Source organism: Populus trichocarpa, chromosome 6, assembly GCF_000002775.5.
Source record: "Populus trichocarpa isolate Nisqually-1 chromosome 6, P.trichocarpa_v4.1, whole genome shotgun sequence".
In the NCBI taxonomy this organism is placed as follows: domain Eukaryota; kingdom Viridiplantae; phylum Streptophyta; class Magnoliopsida; order Malpighiales; family Salicaceae; genus Populus; species Populus trichocarpa.
The window spans coordinates 362,628-384,609 of NC_037290.2; the positions used below are offsets into that span (position 1 = coordinate 362,628).

The window sequence follows — 21,982 nt, forward strand, 5'->3', positions numbered from 1 at the left end:
AAAGCATAAAAATATTTTGAGAACGAGGAAAGATTTTGATTTTATTGCTTAAAGTATTTATATGTCAACTTTTATAATTTTGAAAAATTATATTTTGAATATAATTTTGTATTCAACTTTTATTGCAATAAATACAGATAATTATATATTTCTAATCTCTCTCCCTACCCTTATTCATAGCATTGAAGCTCAAATCCATCCATCAAATTCTATACAAAGGAAGATTGGTTCATTGGAACAAACCCTACTTCATTCGTTCAATCAATGGTGTGATTCAAGATGGAGGGTATAATTGAAAATAAATTTAAAGTACAGGGGTAAAATCATCAAAGTAAGAAAATCAAGAAGGTCTCATGAGGGTATTGCTGCAAAAGTCATAACATATAAGGATACAATTCAGGATGTGCCCATGGACCGGAGCGATTAGTTGATGACGCACTCAAACTACCAAGTCACCCTTGGATTTTCATAAAAATAACATGAGTGCCCTTCTAGCTTTTGGTGGTGTATTACATATATCATACAGCTTTTTTTTTTCAATTAACAATTGATTAATCATTGATTATTTCGTAATTATGATTAACCATGACAATAAAAATGGTTATATGGAATGGTTGACGAATTATTCTGTTATTTTAAAAGTTTTTATTTTTAAAAAGAGTTAAAATAATGAAGTTTTAAATATTTTTAAAAAATTAAATCAAATCTTATTTCTAAATTGATTTATTAAATTAATCCACGTCAAATTTATATTTAATTAAATATAAAATGTAGATCCGAATTGGCAGATTGACCTTTGCAACCAGCAAGCCCATCAATCATCAATTTATCCCCACCAAGTACGACATCGTTTTTCCTGGTCTCCCAGCAAAGCAGCCTAATTGAAAACTGAACCAAACCCTAAACCCTTTGCTTCCCTTTCTTCAGTACTTCAATGGAGGAAGAGAAAGAGAGCGAACAAAATGACCAAAACACCCTCGAGAGCCAACCCAATTCACAGCCCACTCCACTCTCCAAAAACGCACAAAAGAAACTGCTGAAGCAGCAAAAATGGGAAGCAAAGAAAGCAGAGAAGAAAGCACAAGTGAAGGAGCAAAAAATGAAAGAAGCAGAGAGAAAGAGAAAAGAATGGGAGGAGAGACTATCAAGCTGTGCAAGTGAAGAAGAAAGGTTGAAGCTTATAGAGTCAAGGAGAGAGTTAAGGAAAGAGAGAATGGAGAAGAGGGCAGAAGAGAAAGAAGACAAAGTGCAGAGGCTTAGTAAGGCTAAAGAATTTGGTCAGAATATAGTGATTGATCTTGAGTTTGCTGATCTCATGACTAACAGTGAGATTCACAGTCTTGTTCAACAGGTGAGTTTTTGGCTTTTTTGTGTTAAAGTTTGGGACTTTTTTGTTTTTAACAATGGGTTCATGCTGTATAGTGTTTGTGCTGGGTGTTTTTAGTAGGGATTGGTGGTAATAATTGTTGGGTTGAGTTTTTGGGTCAAATTATGATGGCCCGTTTGGAGAAATGATTGAATTCTGATGTGGGTTCAATGCTGTTTTTTATGGAAATAGAGTTGTGATTCCATTGCTAAGAACTTTGCTGTAATGTGTGAAATGGCATTGGTGAATTTGTTTTAAGGATATGTTAGATTCATTTTAAGTAAGAATTGGTGCTCACAGTTGAGTTGAATTTAGTTGGTTGAATTATGATGGTGGATTTAGAGAAATGAGTGAGTTTCTGTAGTTTCGAGTTTCAACACAGCTTCACTTGAAAGAAGTTGGTGGTTACATTGCTAAGACTTCAGATGATTGCATCAGCCTCGTATCCGGTCTGAGTATTGTAGACAACAGACAAGTAAAATTATGGCATTTTAATAAAGTTATGATGTGGATATTTATACTAGAATTTTAGCTACAATTTGTTTGTGCCATTTACGAGACTTGAGTGCTAAAAAATTATGCTGAAGAGGTTGCATGATTGTATAGTTGGTGGGAAGCATAGGAATTTTATTTTTTTTAACAAATCCGAGCCAATGCTCTTTCAATGACTGATTATATCCTCACTATTTATAATGGCAGATTATGTATTGTTATGCTGTGAACAGAAGATGTACATCCCCCGGTCACCTCTGGTTGACTGGGTGCAGGGGGGAAATGGAGATCCAATTGCAAAGGCTCCCAGGATTTGATAAATGGATTATTGAGAAGGAAAGTCAGTCATATATTGATGCATTGCAAGATCAAAAGGAGAATTTGGTGTATCTTACAGCAGATTCTGAAACAGTGCTAGATGAACTCGATCTTAAGAAAATATATATCATTGGTGGGTTAGTAGATCGGAATCGGTGGAAAGGCATAACCATGAAGAAAGCAAGTGAGCAAGGAATCCAAACAGCAAAACTTCCTATAGGCAGTTACTTGAAGATGTCAAGTTCTCAGGTATGATTGGTCTTGGTCTCAACATTTGTGTTTTCTTCTTTCAATACTTTAAGTGTTGACTGTAATGTGGATTTTATTGCTTTTGTGCTTCTTCTTTTTCGTGTCACTTGTGCACTGAAATCACATTGATTGTAGAACATGTAGTAGATGCAAATTGGTACACGGAATGTGGTACTGCCGTTATGCATCGTTGCACACAAAGAGGGCTGAGTTAAGCGATTAGGGGGGAGTTTTACTCTTCATTGCCCAATATCTGGCAAAGGTGCCCGAGAGGGTCTCAATCTGTGAAGTTCTGCAAGAAGCAGTCGCTACTCTTTCCAGCCATCGCCCCCATGGATGGACTTAAGATGATTTATTTAGAGAACTTTCATTACAGAGGGCATTTTGCAATAAAAAAAAAGAAGGAAAGTTCATTCACAAACATACAAATTTATCTGTTGTGACTCAAAAATTGATGCTGTTGTGACTGAAGTAACCAAGACAGCTCATTTATCATTATCCTGTATCAATGCGAGAAAGGGGGTTTTCCCCATCTTGTGGCCCATTGATTTCCTCTGGAACACTGAACCTCAAGCCCTCAAAATTCATGGTCTTTATCTGCTAACTCTTTGCTCTTTTTTGTTCATTCGAGTGCAGGTACTTACTGTAAACCAAGTGGTAGAGATCCTACTCAAGTTTGTGGAAATAAAAGATTGGAAAGCTTCCTTCTTTCAAGTAATTCCTCAAAGGAAAAGAGGTGAAACTGATTCAGAAGAACTCCAGGGAGTTGACGGGGAAGAGTTGGAGAACGAAGATGACCCGTCTGATAAGAAAAAGCGATGCATTGAAGTTCGTTCCACGCAGTAGAACTAACTTGAATGATTGGCATTTGAATCTTTGCAGGCATTTAACTTTGTCAAAAGACCCCCCCCCCCAAAAAAAAATAAAATTGTCAGGAGAGTGATCTTGTTTTTCCGACTGAAAATGTCAATTTATCTCTTCAATGAGAGAGACTCACTTTTCCATTCACTATGCTCCTATATGGCGTTGATCAAACTTTGCCAACCCTTATTTTGCCACTCGCCCCCTCTGTTTCCTTGTACACCTGAACGAGGTTATTGACAGGCTACTTGAATTTTGATCACAGGCCATGTTTTCGGCATCTAGTTTCCATAGCATGGTGGAAAGGTCGCGGGTTCGATCCTTGTTGGGGGCTTTCCTTCTCAAATGCTTGCCTCCGTTGATAATTTATGCCCACAGGAACCTACTCTCCATTGTTTTTGTTTTTTTTTTTCATTTAATGGTTTTTATTGGTGAAAAATTTAATTTAAAGATTCAGGGTACGTTATTTTTCTTGGAATTGCTAAATCATAAATATCATTGAAAATGGTGTATATTAATGCAAATTTTGACTTGGAGGTATATGCTTCATTTTTTTGGAATTGCTGAATCATAAATATCATTGAAAATAGTGTTTATTGGTGGCCCCTGCATGCATCTTCTTCTCATATATCATCTTCGTTCGTGGATTTACTTAATCATAGTAATAATATCATTTAAAATATCGTGAGATTGCTCTTCACACGATTTGTATATGCAAGTTCTTTTGAATTCAATGAGTTTTACTTCAATTTTAACCTAGTTTCTAGTAATTAATTTTTTTTCACAATGTGATAAATTTTTGCAGTTACAGTGGTTAAAAAAAAAGTTATAAATTGTAATTAAGATTTAAAAACAAAATTCAGAAAACTATAATATGTAATAATTAATCAAATATTTTCAAGATAAAATATAATTTTAGTTACAGCTCGTCAAACCTACTCGTTGTACTACCAAACAGACCATAGTTAAGTTTTGTTATTGTTCTTTTTGAAAGCAAATTTATTAAATTTTACTTTGATTCGTGACTTAATTTAGAGCTTGAGTCATGGGTTCAATTTGTTAATATCTAAATCAATCTAAAATATGTTTTGATAAATGCATCAAATCTTATCAAATTATTTAATATATCAAGTTAATTTCTAAGTAATTTAATTTAAAATTCGGCAACAAATCAGCCACAGGACATTGAGTTTGATAATACCATTTGAAAGAGCATATAAGATATTGGGGTGAAAAATGGCATGCCGAAAGGGAGAAAAAACTGAACAGTACAAGACATCACATCAATATCTTATATAAAAACAGAAATTAAGAACCTAATTAAGAAATGAATTATGGTAATTAACTCCCAATTAAGCACTAACCTCCTGAACAGAAATAATTAAACTAGGAAATCTACAATAACACAGTGCCAGACACTAACCTCTCTAGCTATCTTCCCTTTCTAGCTAGCTCCATTTCTTCACCCACTAAACAACTAGTTATTAGCCTTACGTACAATTGTGGTTAGTGTAGCACTAATCTCAATCTCTCATTTATGCTGAGCAAATGCTTCAACATTAGCCAAAGCAGCAGCATGGGAGGAACTAGCATTGGGGGTAGCATCCCTCGTATTCATATATCCAGCTCCTATAGGAGACCCACCAAAGAACCCATGGTGATGATGGCTCACATGAAATGCTGGTGCATAAGCACCAACCCCAGCCATTGCTCCAAACTGATCAACATTGTTATTGTTATTCCTAGTACTCTTCACCAATGGCTCACATCTCATCGAGCTGCGCTCGCCCTCGAGTTCACGGTATCGGTGAAGATAGATGGTCAAGGGTTCAATGTAGTCATCAAACCCTAGCTTGCTCATTGCATAAAGCACATCCTCAGCTGTTATAGTCTTGCGTTGCTCGCGTTGGCAACGTTCATTGGCTTCACTAGTGATGAAGCTAATGTACTCAGATACGCATTCTTGGATTGTTTCTTTGGCATCATCAGATATTTTTGCATGTGAAGGGAGAATCTTGCGCATGATCCTGATAACATTGGCTATTGGCATGAACCTGTCTTGCTCTCTTACAGTACATTCATTAATGTCATCTGTGGTTACATGAACGTTGCTGTTGCTGCTGCTGTTGTGGTTGATCTCAGCAGTTAGCCTCATGTTGATCTCTGATGACAGGAAAGGCAATTATTATTATTTTTTCTAAAAAAAATCTTTTTCCATATTTTCATCTAATTTGTGGACTTTCCAAACCAACCCTGTCAAAAGACAAGAGAGTTTATTGTCGAGATCATAAAGCGGACAGAGACAAAGGCAGGAAGCGTTTTGAATCCTGAGAAAGAATGCATGGACGCCACTTGTTTCATATATTGCATGAACAATGCATGCCACGTGTACATAAGCTATGCGTTAACCATTGTTTGCTAACTATTTTCATCATCATCACGAGCCTAAGATACCTTGTCGACCATGGGGGGCATTACCATCTAGCTTACTTAAACAGATATTGTTAAAGATCAACACACGCAGAAGATTGAGAAAAATATGATAATCTATGTATACATAAATTAATGGACATCAAAGCCGTTGAGAGATAGGGTTTGCATGTCATCATGATAAATCAATAGTTCATGTAAGAAAAAAAGAAATAAAATACATAACCATGCATAGAATCAATGCAACATGTCTTCTTGTTTAGAGGGGAAGAAAAAGAAAATTTATAGCATTTCTTTGCTTGCAAGAGAAGATGATGCCTATATATGAACATGAAATTAATTAAAAAAACATGGAAAAGCATTAATCTTTATAATAATAATCTATCTTCATTGCCTTAATTTTAAAGTAGGTTTAAACTTAATTTCTTATAGCACTACAACTTATCTTCTTGTATGATAAGATTAAGCTTACCTGAGCTTGTGTTGAGGAGCTTGCGGTACCCATGAAAGCCTCCTCTACGGTCCATTAATTAATTTCTTTGTGGAAATTAACACTCTTTTTTTCTCTATTAGTAGAACAACTTTAATTTTTTTTCTTCTTCTTGGAAGTGAAATTGAAAGAAAGACAAGGGCAAGTGTCAGTATTTATAGAGCTGAAAAGTGGACCACTTGGCAAAGGGGCGATGTGCACGAAGCATGAATCCTTTATATATAACTAGCTATATATAGCTAGTTTTTAAATAAAATTTACTTGGATCGGAGAGAAAGGAACAAGATTTTAGGCTGTCAATGGCAGAAGTACATTGGTATTCCACAAGAACAGACAAGAAAAACAGGCATGCTAGCTTGCTTTCTTGCTTGGATATTAATGTTGTTTTCAGTTTACACTCCCTCAACGCTTGCATTTCAGCCATTGGGCGATTCAATGGTATTGCAAAGTGGGTTCTCTTGCTTGGACCTCAACTCTAACACAGTTGAGTTTAATATTGTGATCCAGTTGAATAGAAATTAAACTCCCCAAAAAAATAAAAAATTGACAGCTTGATCTTCACTTACTTAGAGGCTTGATGAGGAAGTAAAGAACAAACACCAAAATCACAGGAAGAAGAAGAATGATCAAACCAAAAGAGGGTCCCACAGGACCCATCCCTAATGGAGCAATCAAGAGAATAGCTGCAACAACCAAGAGTACCGCTGTTGAACAGCCCCCCCACCCGTAATCTTCATCCATCGTGCAATTAATTAATTAAATTAATAATATATATTTGTACCAAATTTAATTGTATTAATAAAAATTAACCAAGAGTGTATAAAGTGGATGTCCTGTTGAAACTAGGAGGAGGACGGGAGGAGGAGGAGGAGGAGGGATTTTTGACGGTGTAATTATCAAAAGGGAAACATATATATATATATATATATATATATATATATATATATATATATAGAGAGAGAGAGAGAGAGAGAGAGAGAGAGAGAGAGAGAGTTGCATGGTGGCTATTGGTGAAAGGATGCAACGGGTGGCTAGTTAGGACAAGTTTCCAATTTTCCATTCATCTTGTATTAATTTATTGTTTCTTTTTTTCTTTTTTTTCCTGTAATGATTTTTTTTAAATAAGAAATTTCTGTCTATTTTTACAATTTTACTTTAGTTATTATTTTATTGTTAAATGATATATCTTTCAATCAATTTGTACTTATAAAGATAATATTTATATTTCTAACATAATTAAGGAAAAGGTATATCCACAAATAGAAACAATAACATTTAAGGATACTGTTCTTGTTAAAAATTCATTATGAATATTGACTAGATTTTGTTCTTATCTTACAACATCATGTAGATTAATATTTTGCAGATTTTTTTTTAATGGTTTTACGAAGAATATAATTGTCAACCCCAACATAACTTGATATATCTTGAAAAACTCTTGATGATAAGTTTTAAATTGAATTAGTTTTAACATTAAATCAATTAATTTTATGCTTGAAATTGTGTTTTTAAATTGTATTTAATATGAAAAGGTATTAAATTGATTTTTTTAGCAGTTTTTAATAATTTTAATGTGTTGATGTAAAAAATAAATAATTATTAAAAAAATTATTTTAATATATTTTTAAGCCAAAAGTATTTTATATAACAATATTAAATATATATTAAATCTGGTTCACCCAGTTTAAAGTTCATCGAACAAACCCTTCTAGACTTGGCCAGGTAATTTTTTAAGGCTGACTCACTGGTAGGCAAATTTTCATTTTGGTCCCAAATGTTTGCATGAGAATAAAATTTAGTCTTTTAACTTCCATATAGAAGAAGCCAAAACAAATAATGAAAAGGAAGGTATTTGCCTCCACTGCCTCAATTTCCGTTATCCCTCTCACCTGCCCCACTTTACATCCACCAAGGTATGCCACTCATAACTCTTCTTCTAAAAAAAATCTATCTTTCTTGATTTAGCTGTTCATTGAACTATTGCCATGGCATCATTTAGATTACCACCAACTTCTTTAGACTCATTTTATTCAAACAAGTCAAATTTCTCTACAAACCCACTTCATTTCCCTGGCAATTCTACACTTTTTTCCATTTCTAGTTGTATTCATTTGATCACTTCTTTGAGTAGATTTAGTGCTGTTAAGGTGTCTAGAATCGAAACTGAATTGTCTGAAAAGGACCCTTTTTTATCAACTTCAGAGGGTTTGGTTAGTGAGAATGAACAAAAGGACCTGGATTCTGAACATGAGAGAAAAATTAAGTACAAGGGCGCTAAGAAAGGGACTAAGAGGGAAGTGGGTTTTAAGTTTAGTTGTAAAAGGAATGGTAGCAGGCTAGAAAGGGAGGGCTTTTTCGTGTATGATGGTGAGTTGGATGTTAATTACTCTGTTGTTGGGTCTAATATGAGCTTAGAGCAATGTAATGATGTTTTGAAACGGCTCGAGAAGGGTACCAGTGATGATAAAACTTTGAGGTTTTTTGAGTGGATGAGGAGTAATGGGAAGCTTGAAAAGAATGTTAGTGCTTTCAATGTTGTTTTTCGAGTGTTGGGTAGGAGGGAGGATTGGGATACTGCTGAGAGGATGATTAGGGAAATGAGGGAGAGTTTTGGTTCTGAGCTGGATTGTAGAGTCTTTAACACACTTATTTACTCGTGCTCTAAACGGGGGAGTGTGGAGTTGAGTGGGAAATGGTTTAGGATGATGTTGGAGCTTGGGGTTCAGCCAAATGTCGCTACTTTTGGTATGGTAATGGGGCTTTACCAAAAGGGTTGGAATGTTGAGGAGGCAGAATTTTCTTTTGCTCAAATGAGGAGTTTTGGGATAATATGTCAGTCCGCATACTCGGCAATGATCACTATTTATACCCGTTTGAGTTTGTATGACAAGGCAGAAGAGGTTATCGGTTTGATGAGAGACGATAAGGTGGTGTTAAATTTGGAGAATTGGTTGGTTTTGCTTAATGCTTATAGTCAGCAAGGGAAGTTAGAGAAGGCCGAGCAGCTGTTGGTTTCAATGCAAGAAGCCAAGTTTTCCCCTACTATTGTTGCATACAATATATTGATCACTGGTTACGGAAAGGCATCCAATATGGTTGCCGCTCAACGGCTGTTCTCAGGCATCCAAAATGCTGGATTAGAGCCTGATGATACAACCTACCGTTCCATGATTGAAGGTTGGGGTCGTGTTGGCAATTATAAGGAGGCAGAATGGTACTATAAGGAGCTCAAGCGGCTGGGATTCAAGCCTAACTCACCCAACTTGTACACGCTAATAAATTTGCAAGCTGAGCATGGGGATGAAGAAGGTGCTTGCAGAACTCTTGATGATATGCTGAAGATAGGGTGCCAGTATTCCTCAATCCTTGGAACTCTTTTGAAAGCATATGAGAAGGTCGGAAGGATTGATAAAATTCCTTTTCTTTTGAAAGGTTCCTTCTATCAACATGTTACCGTTAACCAGAATTCATGCTCCATTCTTGTCATTGCTTATGTAAAAAACCTGTTGGTTGATGAGGCTATAAAATTGTTGGGTGACAAAAAATGGAATGATCCAGTTTTTGAGGATAACTTGTATCATTTGTTAATCTGCTCATGCAAGGAGCTGAGCCATCTTGACAGTGCTGTTAAGATATACTCTTTGATGCCCAAATCTGATGATAGACCAAATTTGCACATCTCGTGTACCATGATTGACATTTACACTACTATGGGTCAATTTAATGAGGGGGAAAAACTTTATATGAAGTTAAAATCTTCTGGAATTGGTTTAGATGTGATTGCTTTCAGCATTGTCATAAGAATGTATGTCAAAGCTGGATCTTTGAAGGATGCTTGTTCTGTTCTAGAAACAATGGAGAAGGAAAAGGACATGGTTCCAGACATTTATCTGTTCCGGGACATGCTTCGCATTTACCAACAGTGTGGAATGATGGATAAGTTAAATGATCTGTATTTCAAAATCTTGAAGAGTGGAGTTGTTTGGGATCAGGAGTTGTATAATTGCCTCATAAACTGCTGTGCTCGTGCTCTGCCAGTTGGTGAACTTTCCAGACTTTTCAATGAGATGCTTCAGCGTGGTTTTGATCCTAATACCATTACCTTCAATGTCATGCTTGATGTTTATGCTAAGGCTAAGCTTTTCAATAAAGCTAGGGAACTGTTCATGATGGCTAGAAAACGAGGATTGGTTGATGTAATCTCTTACAATACCATTATAGCTGCTTATGGACGCAAAAGAGACTTCAAAAATATGGCATCAACCATACACACTATGCAATTTGATGGCTTTTCAGTTTCCCTCGAAGCCTACAACTGTGTGTTGGATGCCTACGGGAAAGAAGGTCAGATGGAGAGTTTTAGAAGTGTCTTGCAGAGAATGAAGAATTCAAGCTGTACTGCTGACCATTATACATACAACATTATGATGAATATCTATGGAGAGCTAGGGTGGATTGATGAAGTTGCAGGTGTGCTCACAGAACTGAGAGAATGTGGGCTGGGACCTGATTTGTGTAGCTATAATACACTGATAAAGGCATATGGAATTGCTGGAATGGTTGAAGATGCTGTGGGTTTGGTCAAGGAAATGAGGCAAAATGGGGTAGAACCTGATAAGATAACCTACACCAATCTGATTACTACATTGCAGAAGAATGATAAATACTTGGAGGCTGTTAAATGGTCCTTGTGGATGAAGCAGAGGGGACTCTGAAGCACACCCAACTAAAGTACATATAGTTTTCTCTTTTCAGTAATCTCTTCATCAGACTCTTTTAAGTCAGAAAGAGCCTGGCATGGATGATGGATCCTACTTAATACATCTGAAGTTTTGGCACCCTAGGTGAGATATTATATTCATGTCTGTTGTCTCCGTATCGCTACTTCTGAAATAATCTTCCATCTTCTTGGTATAAGTGGCTCTAACTTTTTCTGCTCATGTATTCATGTCTACTGTTAGTGTCCGATGCCTGCCAATTGTTGAATAGATTTCGTGAGATTCTTTCTGATTACCAACCTTTCAGCTGATTTCTGTTGGACATGGCTTGTGATAAATTCATACAAGTAATTGATGAAAACCAGAACGCTATGGAAAGTATTGTTTTACTGTTACTGCTAATGGTCACATATAGGTGGCCTACTTTTTGTGCAGGTTTCCTGTCTTTTATTGCTACCACTGAACTCCTTTCCTTCCTGAAAGATAAAAAGTTTTTCTGATTATTTCAGAATGTGTATCAAGTATTCTTGCTTTCTTCCTTAATCAGATGGAACACTTAGTTGATAATCTTTTGTTCTACTACAGAGTCTCAAGATTCTGTACAGTTGGGAGAAACTGGCTCTATGTGAAATGGTTAAAAGGTGTAAAAGACACATGGTGTAAAAGGTGTAGCATCCTTGCATGTCTTGCCCTCAGAATATGGTTATGCAGAAGTGAAAAGGCCAGTTGATAAATCAACATCAAGAACTTAAATGATGGTGTGGATATCACACAGTCAAGTCAGTCAAAGCACCGATAACTTCTGCTTTGAGAATTTATCATTCTGGTGCATTCTTTCCACGGAAGTGATGAAATTCAGTTCGATAGAGGTGTTCGCATTTCTAAGTTCAATCGGTGTTTCTTCTGCAAACCAAACTGGGTTGTATATATGCATAAATGTCTTATGTATCAGAAATCAGTTTATATTTCTGCCCATTTTCACGTCAGAAAACAGTGTCGTTCTTCATGTATTGGTTCATGTAATTACAAGAAACTTTGATTTTGCTAGAGCCATGTCATTTCAGACTGAATGTTGCAAGTTTAATATCAGGTTGATGCATGGCCTGGTTTTTACTTGTGTGGACTTCCTCATTTTGTTCAATTTGTCATAATTACTATCATAGTTTGCTTACATGAAAATATTTCACGAAAAAAATTATTGAAAATATTTTACATGAAAAGTTTTTATAATGTTTGGCATCTAATAATTTAAAAAATATGATGGTAATAGAATGATAACGATAATGTGTCGTGGAAGTGGCAATGATAGAGGCAGTGGAGATGGAGTAGTTGGGATAAAGTGATGGTAGCGGTGATTAAAATAGTTATATGATATCATGAATGAATTTTTTGTGTATAAAATATTTTATGAAACTTACAAATTAAAAATATTTTTGTATAAATGAACTAAGTTTTGTATAAAGATTAAATGCAAAATATTTTATATTGACAAAGTTTTATGTAAAATATTTTACTAGAAACAAAAGTAGAAAATTCAAAAAAATATTTTTTCTAAAATATTTTACATAAAACAAAAAAATGTGTTTAATGTTGATTAGGGTTAGAGTAACCCTTCAAAGATAATTGGAGCTTGAATCATGATAGGTGAATAATATGGAAATTTTGTCTGCAGCTTATTTTTGCCTGTGCTAATATACATTACTGCTGGTCAAAATGTAACCCAAGTGTGAATTAAATGTTAGATTTGTAACCCTCTCATCTGTATAACCAGACTTGAGTGTCTCTTTTCTTGTTTGTGGTTGGCATGACTAATGGTCCTAAAATATTTTCTCTGTTTCTCATGGCCTTGCTGACAATATCATCCATCCTTGTATTTCCATATTATATGCAGCAGCCAGAAGGCCTAGAACCGTCTGAGATATTGATTTTTCTATTTTCACTCATTCCTCTCCTCGCCCTCTTGTATTCTTTTGTCCTTGCACTGTGTGTGGTGATGCTGCTGGTTTGCCATGAGGAATTTCTGTCACATTCTAGTTTATTGAGCTGCATGAATTTTTCAAGACTTGAGCAGCCATGAAGGGTGAAGAACCATTCCAGCATTTGATGAGATTGGTGACTATTCTTGTGCATTGTCTATGATGCAACTTTTCTTCTCTTGACCTTTCCCCTCCTTTTATGGCGTTTTGTGATAGCAATTGATCAACACACTTGGTTGACAATAGCAATTTGTTAAACGTTTTTGTCATTGAATAGTGGATGAGGTTTTGATGTGTTAATTGTCTTTGTTCATTATATTTTATGCAGTCAAGAGGCAAGACATAAAATACCGATGCAGGTTTTGATCTCCGAGACGCAGCCCAGGTCACGTTAAAAATATAAACCAAGAACAAGTTGATCCAGTCAAAACCTAATTTGGCTTTTAATTTTTTTTCAAAACATCATCATTTTGATTGACTAGGGCTAATCTGCAGACCTGGGCTAATGTAATAACTGCACATATAACTAGCAATAAGAAGATAAAAGCCTTTTCGGTTCTGGTTTAAAACATAAGAAAAATTCAGAAATTTTATCACCCCTGAATATAGCATGGAAGATCTATTTGCCATGAAGATCAAAACACAACCATATTCAGCAGAAAGAATCTCCCTGAAAGCTAAAGAAACCACAATACTCGTAGAATAAGGATTTGATAAAGGAAAATGAAACAAGGAAACTAATGGCCAAATTGCACCTTTTTCTATCAAATGTAATTGCAAGAACGATTGGTACGATCAAATCCCCCCCCTGCAATGCATAGCTAATGCAGGAACAGACAATAACAGTTCAAGGAGTTCTACTCTAAGTTAATACAGACACATAAATGGACCAGAAGTCACGTCAAGGTAAGATTCGAGAAAACAAAGACTTGAAATGGTTTGAGCATTTCAACCTTTACCAAGAGTGCAGTTAGCTTGCTTGCCTGTATTGGTAGAGCCATTTCCCAGATTAACAAATCCATTATTGTATAAGACATCCAATTCGTGAAAATAAGGGTTCACTGTAATATTTTCAAATGGATTTTTCACCACACTTCCCACTGACTTTTTGAAGTGCTTGTTGATGTTTTCCCATTTCTCTTTGCAGTTCTTTGCGGTACTGTTGTAGCCCATATTGCACATTCCATCAGATATTGCATCCCAAATATTGGTCCCTTTGGAGCCTGTAACTTGCAACTGTTGATCCCAAGCAGTTCAAAGTGTTATAAGTGCTTGCACCTCAGCTTCCAGCCATCTTCTATTACTTTGGTCACACTTAAAAATGATTTTGAGTTGGAGCATTGCCTCCATTTGAGACTTCGATAACATGACCCGTCATGTTCTGGATGAAGGAAATGAGAGCTAGGTTACGAGAAGTCTCTTGAGCCCTAGCCTCGTTATCCCTTTCCATCCTTTCCATCTCCTGCTGTTTCCAAGCTTCTTCTCTTATCATCGTCTCCCTTTCTCTACTCTCTATCATCTCTACCAACTGTTTATGCATCTCCTCTTGCTTCTCCATCACTTTCATCACCAAACTCTCCAAAAACTTCTCAATCTTTCTCTTCGATCTCCTCTTTCTCTTCCGACCAACAGATTCTCCCGCACCAACCGACGAATCATCAGCATTTCCATCACACGAGCATAAGCTGAAAATAAAGGGAACCACATTAAATTGGTTTCTAAAGAACACATTTGTCAATCTACACTACTACTACATCAACATGATCCAAGGTCGGTTCAGTTTACAGACTTGATTCAAGCTGTCCCTCAACTTATAAAAGAGCCAATCATCTCTACCATCACAGTAATTCTCGATCCCACGCATGATAAAACGAACAAAAACAATTGCAGACACAATCACACTCCCAAATGAAACATCATACTAATCACCATTACATACAACAAGACACATTGCCACTTTCCTAGCTTAATTAGAATGGTCAAGCTGTTTTAACATACTACATTACATCCTTAGCAAATCTACCGTAAAATCACCATAACCCTTTTCTTAATTTCCTAAAAAAATTCAATTTAATTAACATTATAAATACTTGAACAAATTATTTATAAAAAAAAAAACCCACCTTTGCAGGGGAAAAAAGCTTAAGCTAAAATCTCTTAAAAAATAAAAAAAAATTATAAATTAATTAGCTAACAGATAATTAATAAATAATTTTTTTAAAAAAAAATTATAAACTTGCCTAAATTCATCTTCAAGAAAACCTTCACCTGAACCCAACCCGAGTCCACCACCACCATTAACAGCTACGTCACTCGCTTCTCCACTAACAAAACCCCACAGCTTCTCTCTACCGTCCTCCCCAGAACCCGAAGGAACCCGGCCATTTCCTCTAATAGGACGGAGCTTCTGTGGAAGCAAGCTGTCAACATCACTCGACCCAACAACCGCCGCAGCTGAAGTGGAGATATCAAAGTTTCCGGTGGGTGGGAATGGAATTAGATGAAGAGGGAAGTCGTTAGGGTTTCGTATTTGCCGGTCATCGGCAGCTAGTAAATCCATTTTTTTTACTGATAATTAAAAAAAAATGGCTGCGTTTCGGGGGTTTTTTTAGCAGTAGTAAAAAAATAAAATAAAAGAAGGTAAAAAAAATGAAATGGAGGGACCTATGAATTTATATTCTTGGCCCTTTATTGTTTAAGTTTACAAAGTTTGTCCAGTAATGGGTGGATAATAAATAAATGGCCCTTTTCTTTTAAATGGGACTCATCAATGTTGATGAAATGATTTTTTTTTCTAATTAAAAATTTCATGAAATGAAATGAATATTATGGAATTTTTTAAAAAAAATCTATAAACATATCACAGAAATACTTAGTTAAATTTTTTCATATTTATAACATTATTTATGGAAAAATATCAAAATTTATGTTAGATAACTTTAAATGTAAATTAACACATGTCATATTATATATTAGAAATAAAAATTGAATTAAATTAAAAAATAAAATTAAGAAAATATATTAAATTGAATACCTAATTAAATAAAAAAAGAGAGTAGATGAGTTATATTAAAAAAAAATATTAAAGCATAGAAATCAAGCATAAATAATATAGGATTGGTGCGATGTAGGTGTTATTCCACACAAAAATTCAAATATGAGGATTTAAAAGGAATAAATGTAAGTATTTTGAAGAAAAAAAAACTTTCAAGTTTAAGTTTCTAGAATAAGAGATATTTTTTATTAAACAACTATCTTGTTTTAGTGGCTTAAATTATTTGATAATATTTTAAAATATTATTTATATTATTTTTTAACATATTATCCCGCTCACATGAATCTATCACTATCTTGTACTTAATCTTATTAGTTAAAATTAAGGTAGTCAGATTTAAATACATGATTGTTTGATCATCAATGTTTTGATTGTTAAATAAATATCTCAATCTAAAAATTTAAACTATTAAGTAAAACTTTAATATATAATTTATATAATTCTTTAACATACCTCTCCAAGTAAAAACTTTTTAGATTTGAAATTTGTATAGACTTACATTACTTTGTACTTAATTTTTATTAAATAAAATGAGAGTTATGAGATTTGAACTTATGACTACTTGATCAATAAGGCTCTAATATCATGTCAAAAAAACATTCTCAACCTAAAAACACTCGAGCTATTAGATGAGACTCCAAAATATAATTTATATAATTTTCTAATACCGATAACATATCAAAGAACTATCTCAATTCAAAATTTAAAAAAAAATCCCAAGATATAAATACAAGATTCAACATTTTTGAACCACAAAAGAAGAATAGTTTTCTATTTCAATTATAGGTATATCCAACCCTACCAAGGATATTATGGTCCTGTTTGGACCGTGTTCCATGAAATTTTGAAAATTTTTTATTTAAATTTAATTTATATATATATATATATTTATATTGTTTTGATGTGCTAATATCAAAAATAATTTTTTTAAAAAATTTATTATTTTAATACATTTCTAAATAAAAAAACATTTAAAAAAAAACGACCAGTACACTCTTAATCACAAACTACTCTACTACCTTTCTTTAGTTCATTTCTTGTGTTAGAAAGGACTCATCTATGAATGAATCCAGCTCGTAATGGATTTGTTTTTGAGTCAACGTTCTTAATACATTTTAGCAAGGGGTTTGATACATAAGTTTTTCTTGAATCATTGTAAGGTGTTCTTCATGTCTATATACTTTGAATGTTTTTGGTTCAAAGCATAATGTCCATTTGTTTGTTGTTGTACGCAATAACTCAAACAGTTCTCTCTCCAGCGGCAGCCTTACTGGTTTGGTTGGTTCAGGTTGGATAACGGGTCTATTTCTACACGATATTTATTTTTTATTTTAGGAAGAATTCCAAAGAATATCTTCATTTGTCCACTTATAATTTCTATACAATATTATCCTTCCATATTTTTTATATACTTATTTTGAGGCTATCTTTTTTATTGAATAAAAGAATAAATTGTTTATATCAAGATTTAAATTTTAATAAAAATCCTACTTTTCATGGTCGGAATATGTCTTATTTTTATTTCTAAAAATTATATAGTAACATGAGGTTACAAAATAATTCTTCATAAACAAATATAGATAAACTACCTACAATCCAATTGAAAATGTTTTGGTTTTGGTTTAAGATCGTCTAAGGATATCCTATAAAAAAGAAGAAGTTAAATCATGATATTGAAGACAATCATTTACCAAAGTTACTAAACTTGGTCCGGTTCATGATCTAATTCTAAATCTAAGTCACGAATTAATCAAAACAAAACTATTTTAATTTATTTTAAAAAAATGACAATGTTTTGAATTTGTTTATTAAGTTATACTTAATTTTGAATGAATGATGAGATTAATCAAATCAAACCAGATTAAATTTATATTGATCTTTTAAAAAATTTAACTTGAGTTAAATTTGAAATCCACTTGTTAACTTAGCCGAACTTAATAACTATAAAGAAAGTTAAATGATGTGGGGTTTTTATTGTTCACTATTTTACTATTCACCAAGACACATGTTACTGTGAATTGGAACGATGTAATGATATAATTGTCCTTGAAAAAAATAATTTGTTAAGCATGTGGTTGGGGGGTGAGGCTGTTTTTTTCATGAAATACATTTGGTAGTGAAAGAATGGTTGAGGATATAATGGTCTATTTAAGTTTTTATGGATCTGGCGATGAGAAATGATATGATTGGCAGATATTTAGCACTGGGATCAGGCATGTCTACCAGATCCTAGGCGCTGAGGCCAGACCCGAATGCCCAAGTTTGCTAAACTTGGATCTGGATTGGCCAGCAGATCCATGTGTCTTGGGTCTGATAACCTTGTCAGACTCAAGTGCAGACCTGCTCGCTTGAATTTACTAGACTTGGATCTAATTTAATCGTTAGACCAAAGTTTTTTTTAAAATATAAAATATTTTTTTATATATTTTTTTAAAAAATTATAATTAACCCGTTTAAGAACGCCGCAGTCCATATATTAATTAATAAGTATACCGGAGGCTGCAATGCAGCTTTTGTTGAAATAAAATTCATAAAGCTGGAGTCATAATCAAACTATGAAATATTCGTAATCTACCCGCAAACACTCAATGATTTCTAAAGATAAACCCAACAAAAAATCAAAATCAAAGTCTTAAGGCCCTTAACCCACGATATCAATCATGTAAAAGTATAGGAAAAAGGCCCATCTTTTTATTTGTTACTCTCACTGTAAATTAACTATGATCAGAAGCCTCTCTACACATTCATTCCTCTCTTCAACAATTATTTTTCCTCTTGGAAGAAGCACCCTACTACCTTCAAAAGGTAAAAAGTTTTACTCTTTCTTGTGTTTTATTGTCCAAATTTGTGTGAATGTTTCATTTCTTTCAATTACTGGGTTTTGCTTGGTTTTGATTTTTGTTTGTTGTAGTGTGTAAAGTTTATTCCTTTTTACATTTGGGCAACTGGGTTAGAGCTAGAATTCCTGTTAGTACAAGGGCAGTGTCAGCTTTGATGAGTTCAAAATCTGGAATGGAGCAAGTGCTGGTTGAGAATGAAGTGCAACAGGTTAGGTTGCTTGATTCAGTCAATGATGACCATGGAGGTGTCATTGTGGAATTGAGTGAGTCTATGGATTCAAAGGTGTTTGCTTCAATGCTTAAAGCTTCACTTGCTTTATGGAGAAGCCAGGTATACTTGAGTTTAATCAATTTTGGAGCGTTTTGTGAAAGTTAGGTTCTTGTTGATAAATATTTTACCATCAATGCGTTGTTATCGATTCTGAATTTGGAGTTCTTTCTTGGGGCTTGCTTCTCTGTTCTGGCTTGTTATTTCTAATTTTACTGCAAGTATTTGGGAGATTTGGGATTACTAACTGAATCCCCAAGTTTGCTTCTTTTTTTTCTGACATAGTTTCTATTTATTAGTCATATGACAAGAGTCATCAAGTGTTTGTTGTGAAATTAAGTTTATTTTTGTAAAACTGGATTAAGTTCAGTTCAAATTTTGGTCTATCATAAGCTCTTAGAAAGTTCAATAATTGACTGCATAAACAATTGAAGCCTGTTTTTTGTGTATATCAGATGTATTTCTGTCACTGCTTTTTTGTTTTAATGTTTAATGCATTCAAATATGTTGTCCAGGGTAAAAGGGGTGTATGGATCAAGGTACCTATTGAACTGGTCAATCTTGTTGAAGCTGCTGTCAAGGTAATCTGTCTGTTTGTATAAATTGCAGTGATGAGCTCATGATGTTCTAAAGGTGCTCGTGCAGGATTAAACAACAGGTATTGCTAGTTTTCGGTGTTGCCAATTAACCTCCAATTTGTTATTTACAATGCAGGAAGGGTTCTGGTTCCACCATGCAGAGCCAAAATACTTGATGCTTGCATTCTGGATCCCAGAAGGTGCTCATACTCTTCCAGCAAATGCCTCTCACAGAGTGGGTGTCGGTGCATTTGTCATGAACAAAAAGAGAGAGGTATTTCCCATATCTATTTTTCTGGATAAGCTGATGCAATAAAGTTAAGGGGTTTGCATGGGATGTGATCAAAGTCTTGTTTGCTGCTTGCTAAAGCCTAAAACTCTACATACAGGTGGCCTTAACTAATAGCTATAGCTACTGGTGCTGCTCTGTTGGAAACTAGTATTATAAGAAATCATGTTCCTTCATCAGAAATATGCATGGGGGACTGGGAAACACTACCAAGTTAATTTGATAGATTTCATTTCCTGCATGTGCATCCTCTTTTTATCTTTTCAGACCTTTTGTTTTGTTTAGCTCTTAAAATCTAGGTTCTGATGCCAGGATAGTTGTGAAATGATTATTTGCTTGCTCATTTGAAAAGAATATAGAATAGTTGATACTGTGTTTGGAGGGAGGGTTTCTCTGAATGTTGTTTTCTCGAAACATAATTGCAAATTCCATTCCCAGGTGCTTGTGGTCCAAGAGAAAAGTGGCCTATTTCGAGGGACAGGTGTGTGGAAGTTCCCTACTGGAGTTGTGGACGAGGTAATGGTTTTAATTTTTCCATCATAGATATAACATTGTTGTGTGTGTTGACCAATATAGAAGACCACTGAAGAACTTTCTATTCTCCAGGAAGAAGACATATGTGCAGCTGCAATGAGAGAAGTCAAAGAAGAGACAGCAGTAAGTCATTGGTGTCCAAATTGTATGCTCAAGTGAAATGAGTTGCACATTTATTGCTAATATGGGTGAAGCATCATTTTCCCTAATATAATATGATGACGTTCCTTGTTTCCTTTTGTCTTGACAGATTGATACGGAATTTGTGGAAGTCCTAGCATTCAGGTATGCAGTGTACTAGAATATTAGTTACCATCAATGCATCCTTTCAATTTAAGGCGCACCTTGTATTTTGCTACTACATGTCTGTGCTAAAATCTTTGAACTTGGTTAGCTTCTTCCTGGTTATGAATTGTGGTGGCTATTTAACTTGAGAAAGGAAACAATGTTTTTCATGTGGCATAACAAACCCCTTTTAGAAGAGATTTTTGGCCTGGACATATCTCTGAAAGCAGCATTAGATCGGACAATAAATAACATTTTTCTCTTAGCTTCCAAAGTTTGTTGTTTGGAATTGGACCTAGTCTCTTTCTGAAATTTACTTATTTTCTCTTCATGTAACATACAGGCAAAGCCACAAGTCATTCTTTGATAAATCAGATTTATTCTTTGTATGCATGTTGCGACCCCTCACCTTTGACATTGAGAAGCAGGAATCAGAAATAGAGGATGCCCAGGTAATTTTTGACAAAGAAATTTTCCTATACAAACGTTCATGTCACCTCTCAAGTTAACTGCAGATTCAGTTCCGCTTTCATGCCTTCTGGCCAAACTATGCAAATGTTTATAGTTGAATGCATTCCAAATTGATAGATATTATGCAGTTAAATGTTTGAACAACCTCAATATCAGCTGCTTTAGCTAGAAACCCTCGCATTAATTCTTGTGATTGCAGTGGATGCCGTGGGATGAATATGTAGCACAGCCATTCGTCCAAAAGCATGAACTTTTGAAGCACTTAGTTGGCATATGGAAAGCAAAAGAAGATGAGGCGTATTTCGGGTTTTCTCCGGTCCCTATTACATCAAGATTTCCAGATCAAAAAAGTTATCTGTACGTGAATGATCGAGACCTGAAAGGCAGTAAGGTCAGAATGTCTCAAACAGCATGACCTGAACGCCTCTCACAACCCTCAGAATCTGACTAAGAAACAGCATGACCTGAACGCCTCTCACAACCCTCAGAATCATACCAAGGAAAAGATTCAATTTCTGTAATTTCGTTTCATTTATTTTTAGAACAAACAATAAATGTTGTAATTGTCACTCATTCTTTGAAAAAAGGAAAATAATCTAATTGTATTACCTCAGTATTTGATCCATCAGGTGTACAATGCTGCTCTACGAGCTGCAATCACTTAATAAAATCCCTGTTTCGTTCATCATTGTTGAAACCATCCATCTTTCTGGAATTTTAACAATGAGAAGAAGCAGCTAGATTTTCCTGCCGTATGCCATG

The 21,982-nt window shown here is 34.7% G+C and overlaps 4 protein-coding genes and 1 pseudogene across 6 annotated transcripts; 3 read left to right on the top strand and 2 right to left on the bottom strand.

Moving 5' to 3' along the window:
- The first annotated feature begins 809 nt into the window (after nucleotides 1-809).
- LOC7463648 (tRNA (guanine(9)-N1)-methyltransferase) lies at nucleotides 810-3,826 on the top strand. The gene is made up of 3 exons (XM_002307815.4): nucleotides 810-1,351; nucleotides 2,066-2,425; nucleotides 3,062-3,826. The coding sequence occupies exons 1-3, from the start codon at nucleotides 935-937 to the stop codon at nucleotides 3,269-3,271; spliced, it is 987 nt and encodes a 328-aa protein (XP_002307851.2). The 5' UTR covers nucleotides 810-934; the 3' UTR covers nucleotides 3,272-3,826.
- A 991-nt stretch (nucleotides 3,827-4,817) lies between these two features.
- Nucleotides 4,818-6,243, bottom strand: LOC7458472 (nuclear transcription factor Y subunit B-1). The gene is made up of 2 exons (XM_052454245.1): nucleotides 6,189-6,243; nucleotides 4,818-5,449 (listed from the first exon to the last, which is right to left on the bottom strand). Exons 1-2 carry the CDS (start codon nucleotides 6,241-6,243, stop codon nucleotides 4,818-4,820), a joined length of 687 nt encoding a protein of 228 aa, XP_052310205.1.
- Nucleotides 6,244-8,062: 1,819 nt separating this feature from the next.
- LOC7463649 (pentatricopeptide repeat-containing protein At4g30825, chloroplastic) lies at nucleotides 8,063-12,039 on the top strand. The gene is made up of 2 exons (XM_052454236.1): nucleotides 8,063-11,050; nucleotides 11,510-12,039. The coding sequence occupies exon 1, from the start codon at nucleotides 8,192-8,194 to the stop codon at nucleotides 10,919-10,921; it is 2,730 nt and encodes a 909-aa protein (XP_052310196.1). The 5' UTR covers nucleotides 8,063-8,191; the 3' UTR covers nucleotides 10,922-11,050; nucleotides 11,510-12,039.
- A 1,599-nt stretch (nucleotides 12,040-13,638) lies between these two features.
- On the bottom strand, nucleotides 13,639-15,561 carry LOC7458473 (trihelix transcription factor GT-2-like; annotated as a pseudogene).
- Nucleotides 15,562-18,459: 2,898 nt separating this feature from the next.
- LOC7463650 (nudix hydrolase 2) lies at nucleotides 18,460-21,905 on the top strand. Of its 3 annotated transcripts, XM_052454189.1 has the most exons (10): nucleotides 18,460-18,760; nucleotides 18,867-19,126; nucleotides 19,579-19,644; nucleotides 19,778-19,915; nucleotides 20,369-20,446; nucleotides 20,537-20,587; nucleotides 20,715-20,749; nucleotides 21,093-21,201; nucleotides 21,420-21,636; nucleotides 21,685-21,905. In XM_052454189.1, exons 1-9 carry the CDS (start codon nucleotides 18,676-18,678, stop codon nucleotides 21,633-21,635), a joined length of 1,038 nt encoding a protein of 345 aa, XP_052310149.1. In that variant the 5' UTR covers nucleotides 18,460-18,675; the 3' UTR covers nucleotide 21,636; nucleotides 21,685-21,905. The 3 variants fall into 3 exon arrangements, with proteins under 3 accessions (XP_052310149.1, XP_002307853.2, XP_024458818.1); XM_002307817.4 differs by having other exon boundaries at nucleotides 21,420-21,905; XM_024603050.2 differs by having other exon boundaries at nucleotides 18,461-18,760; nucleotides 18,910-19,126; nucleotides 21,420-21,905.
- The last annotated feature ends 77 nt before the right edge of the window (nucleotides 21,906-21,982 follow it).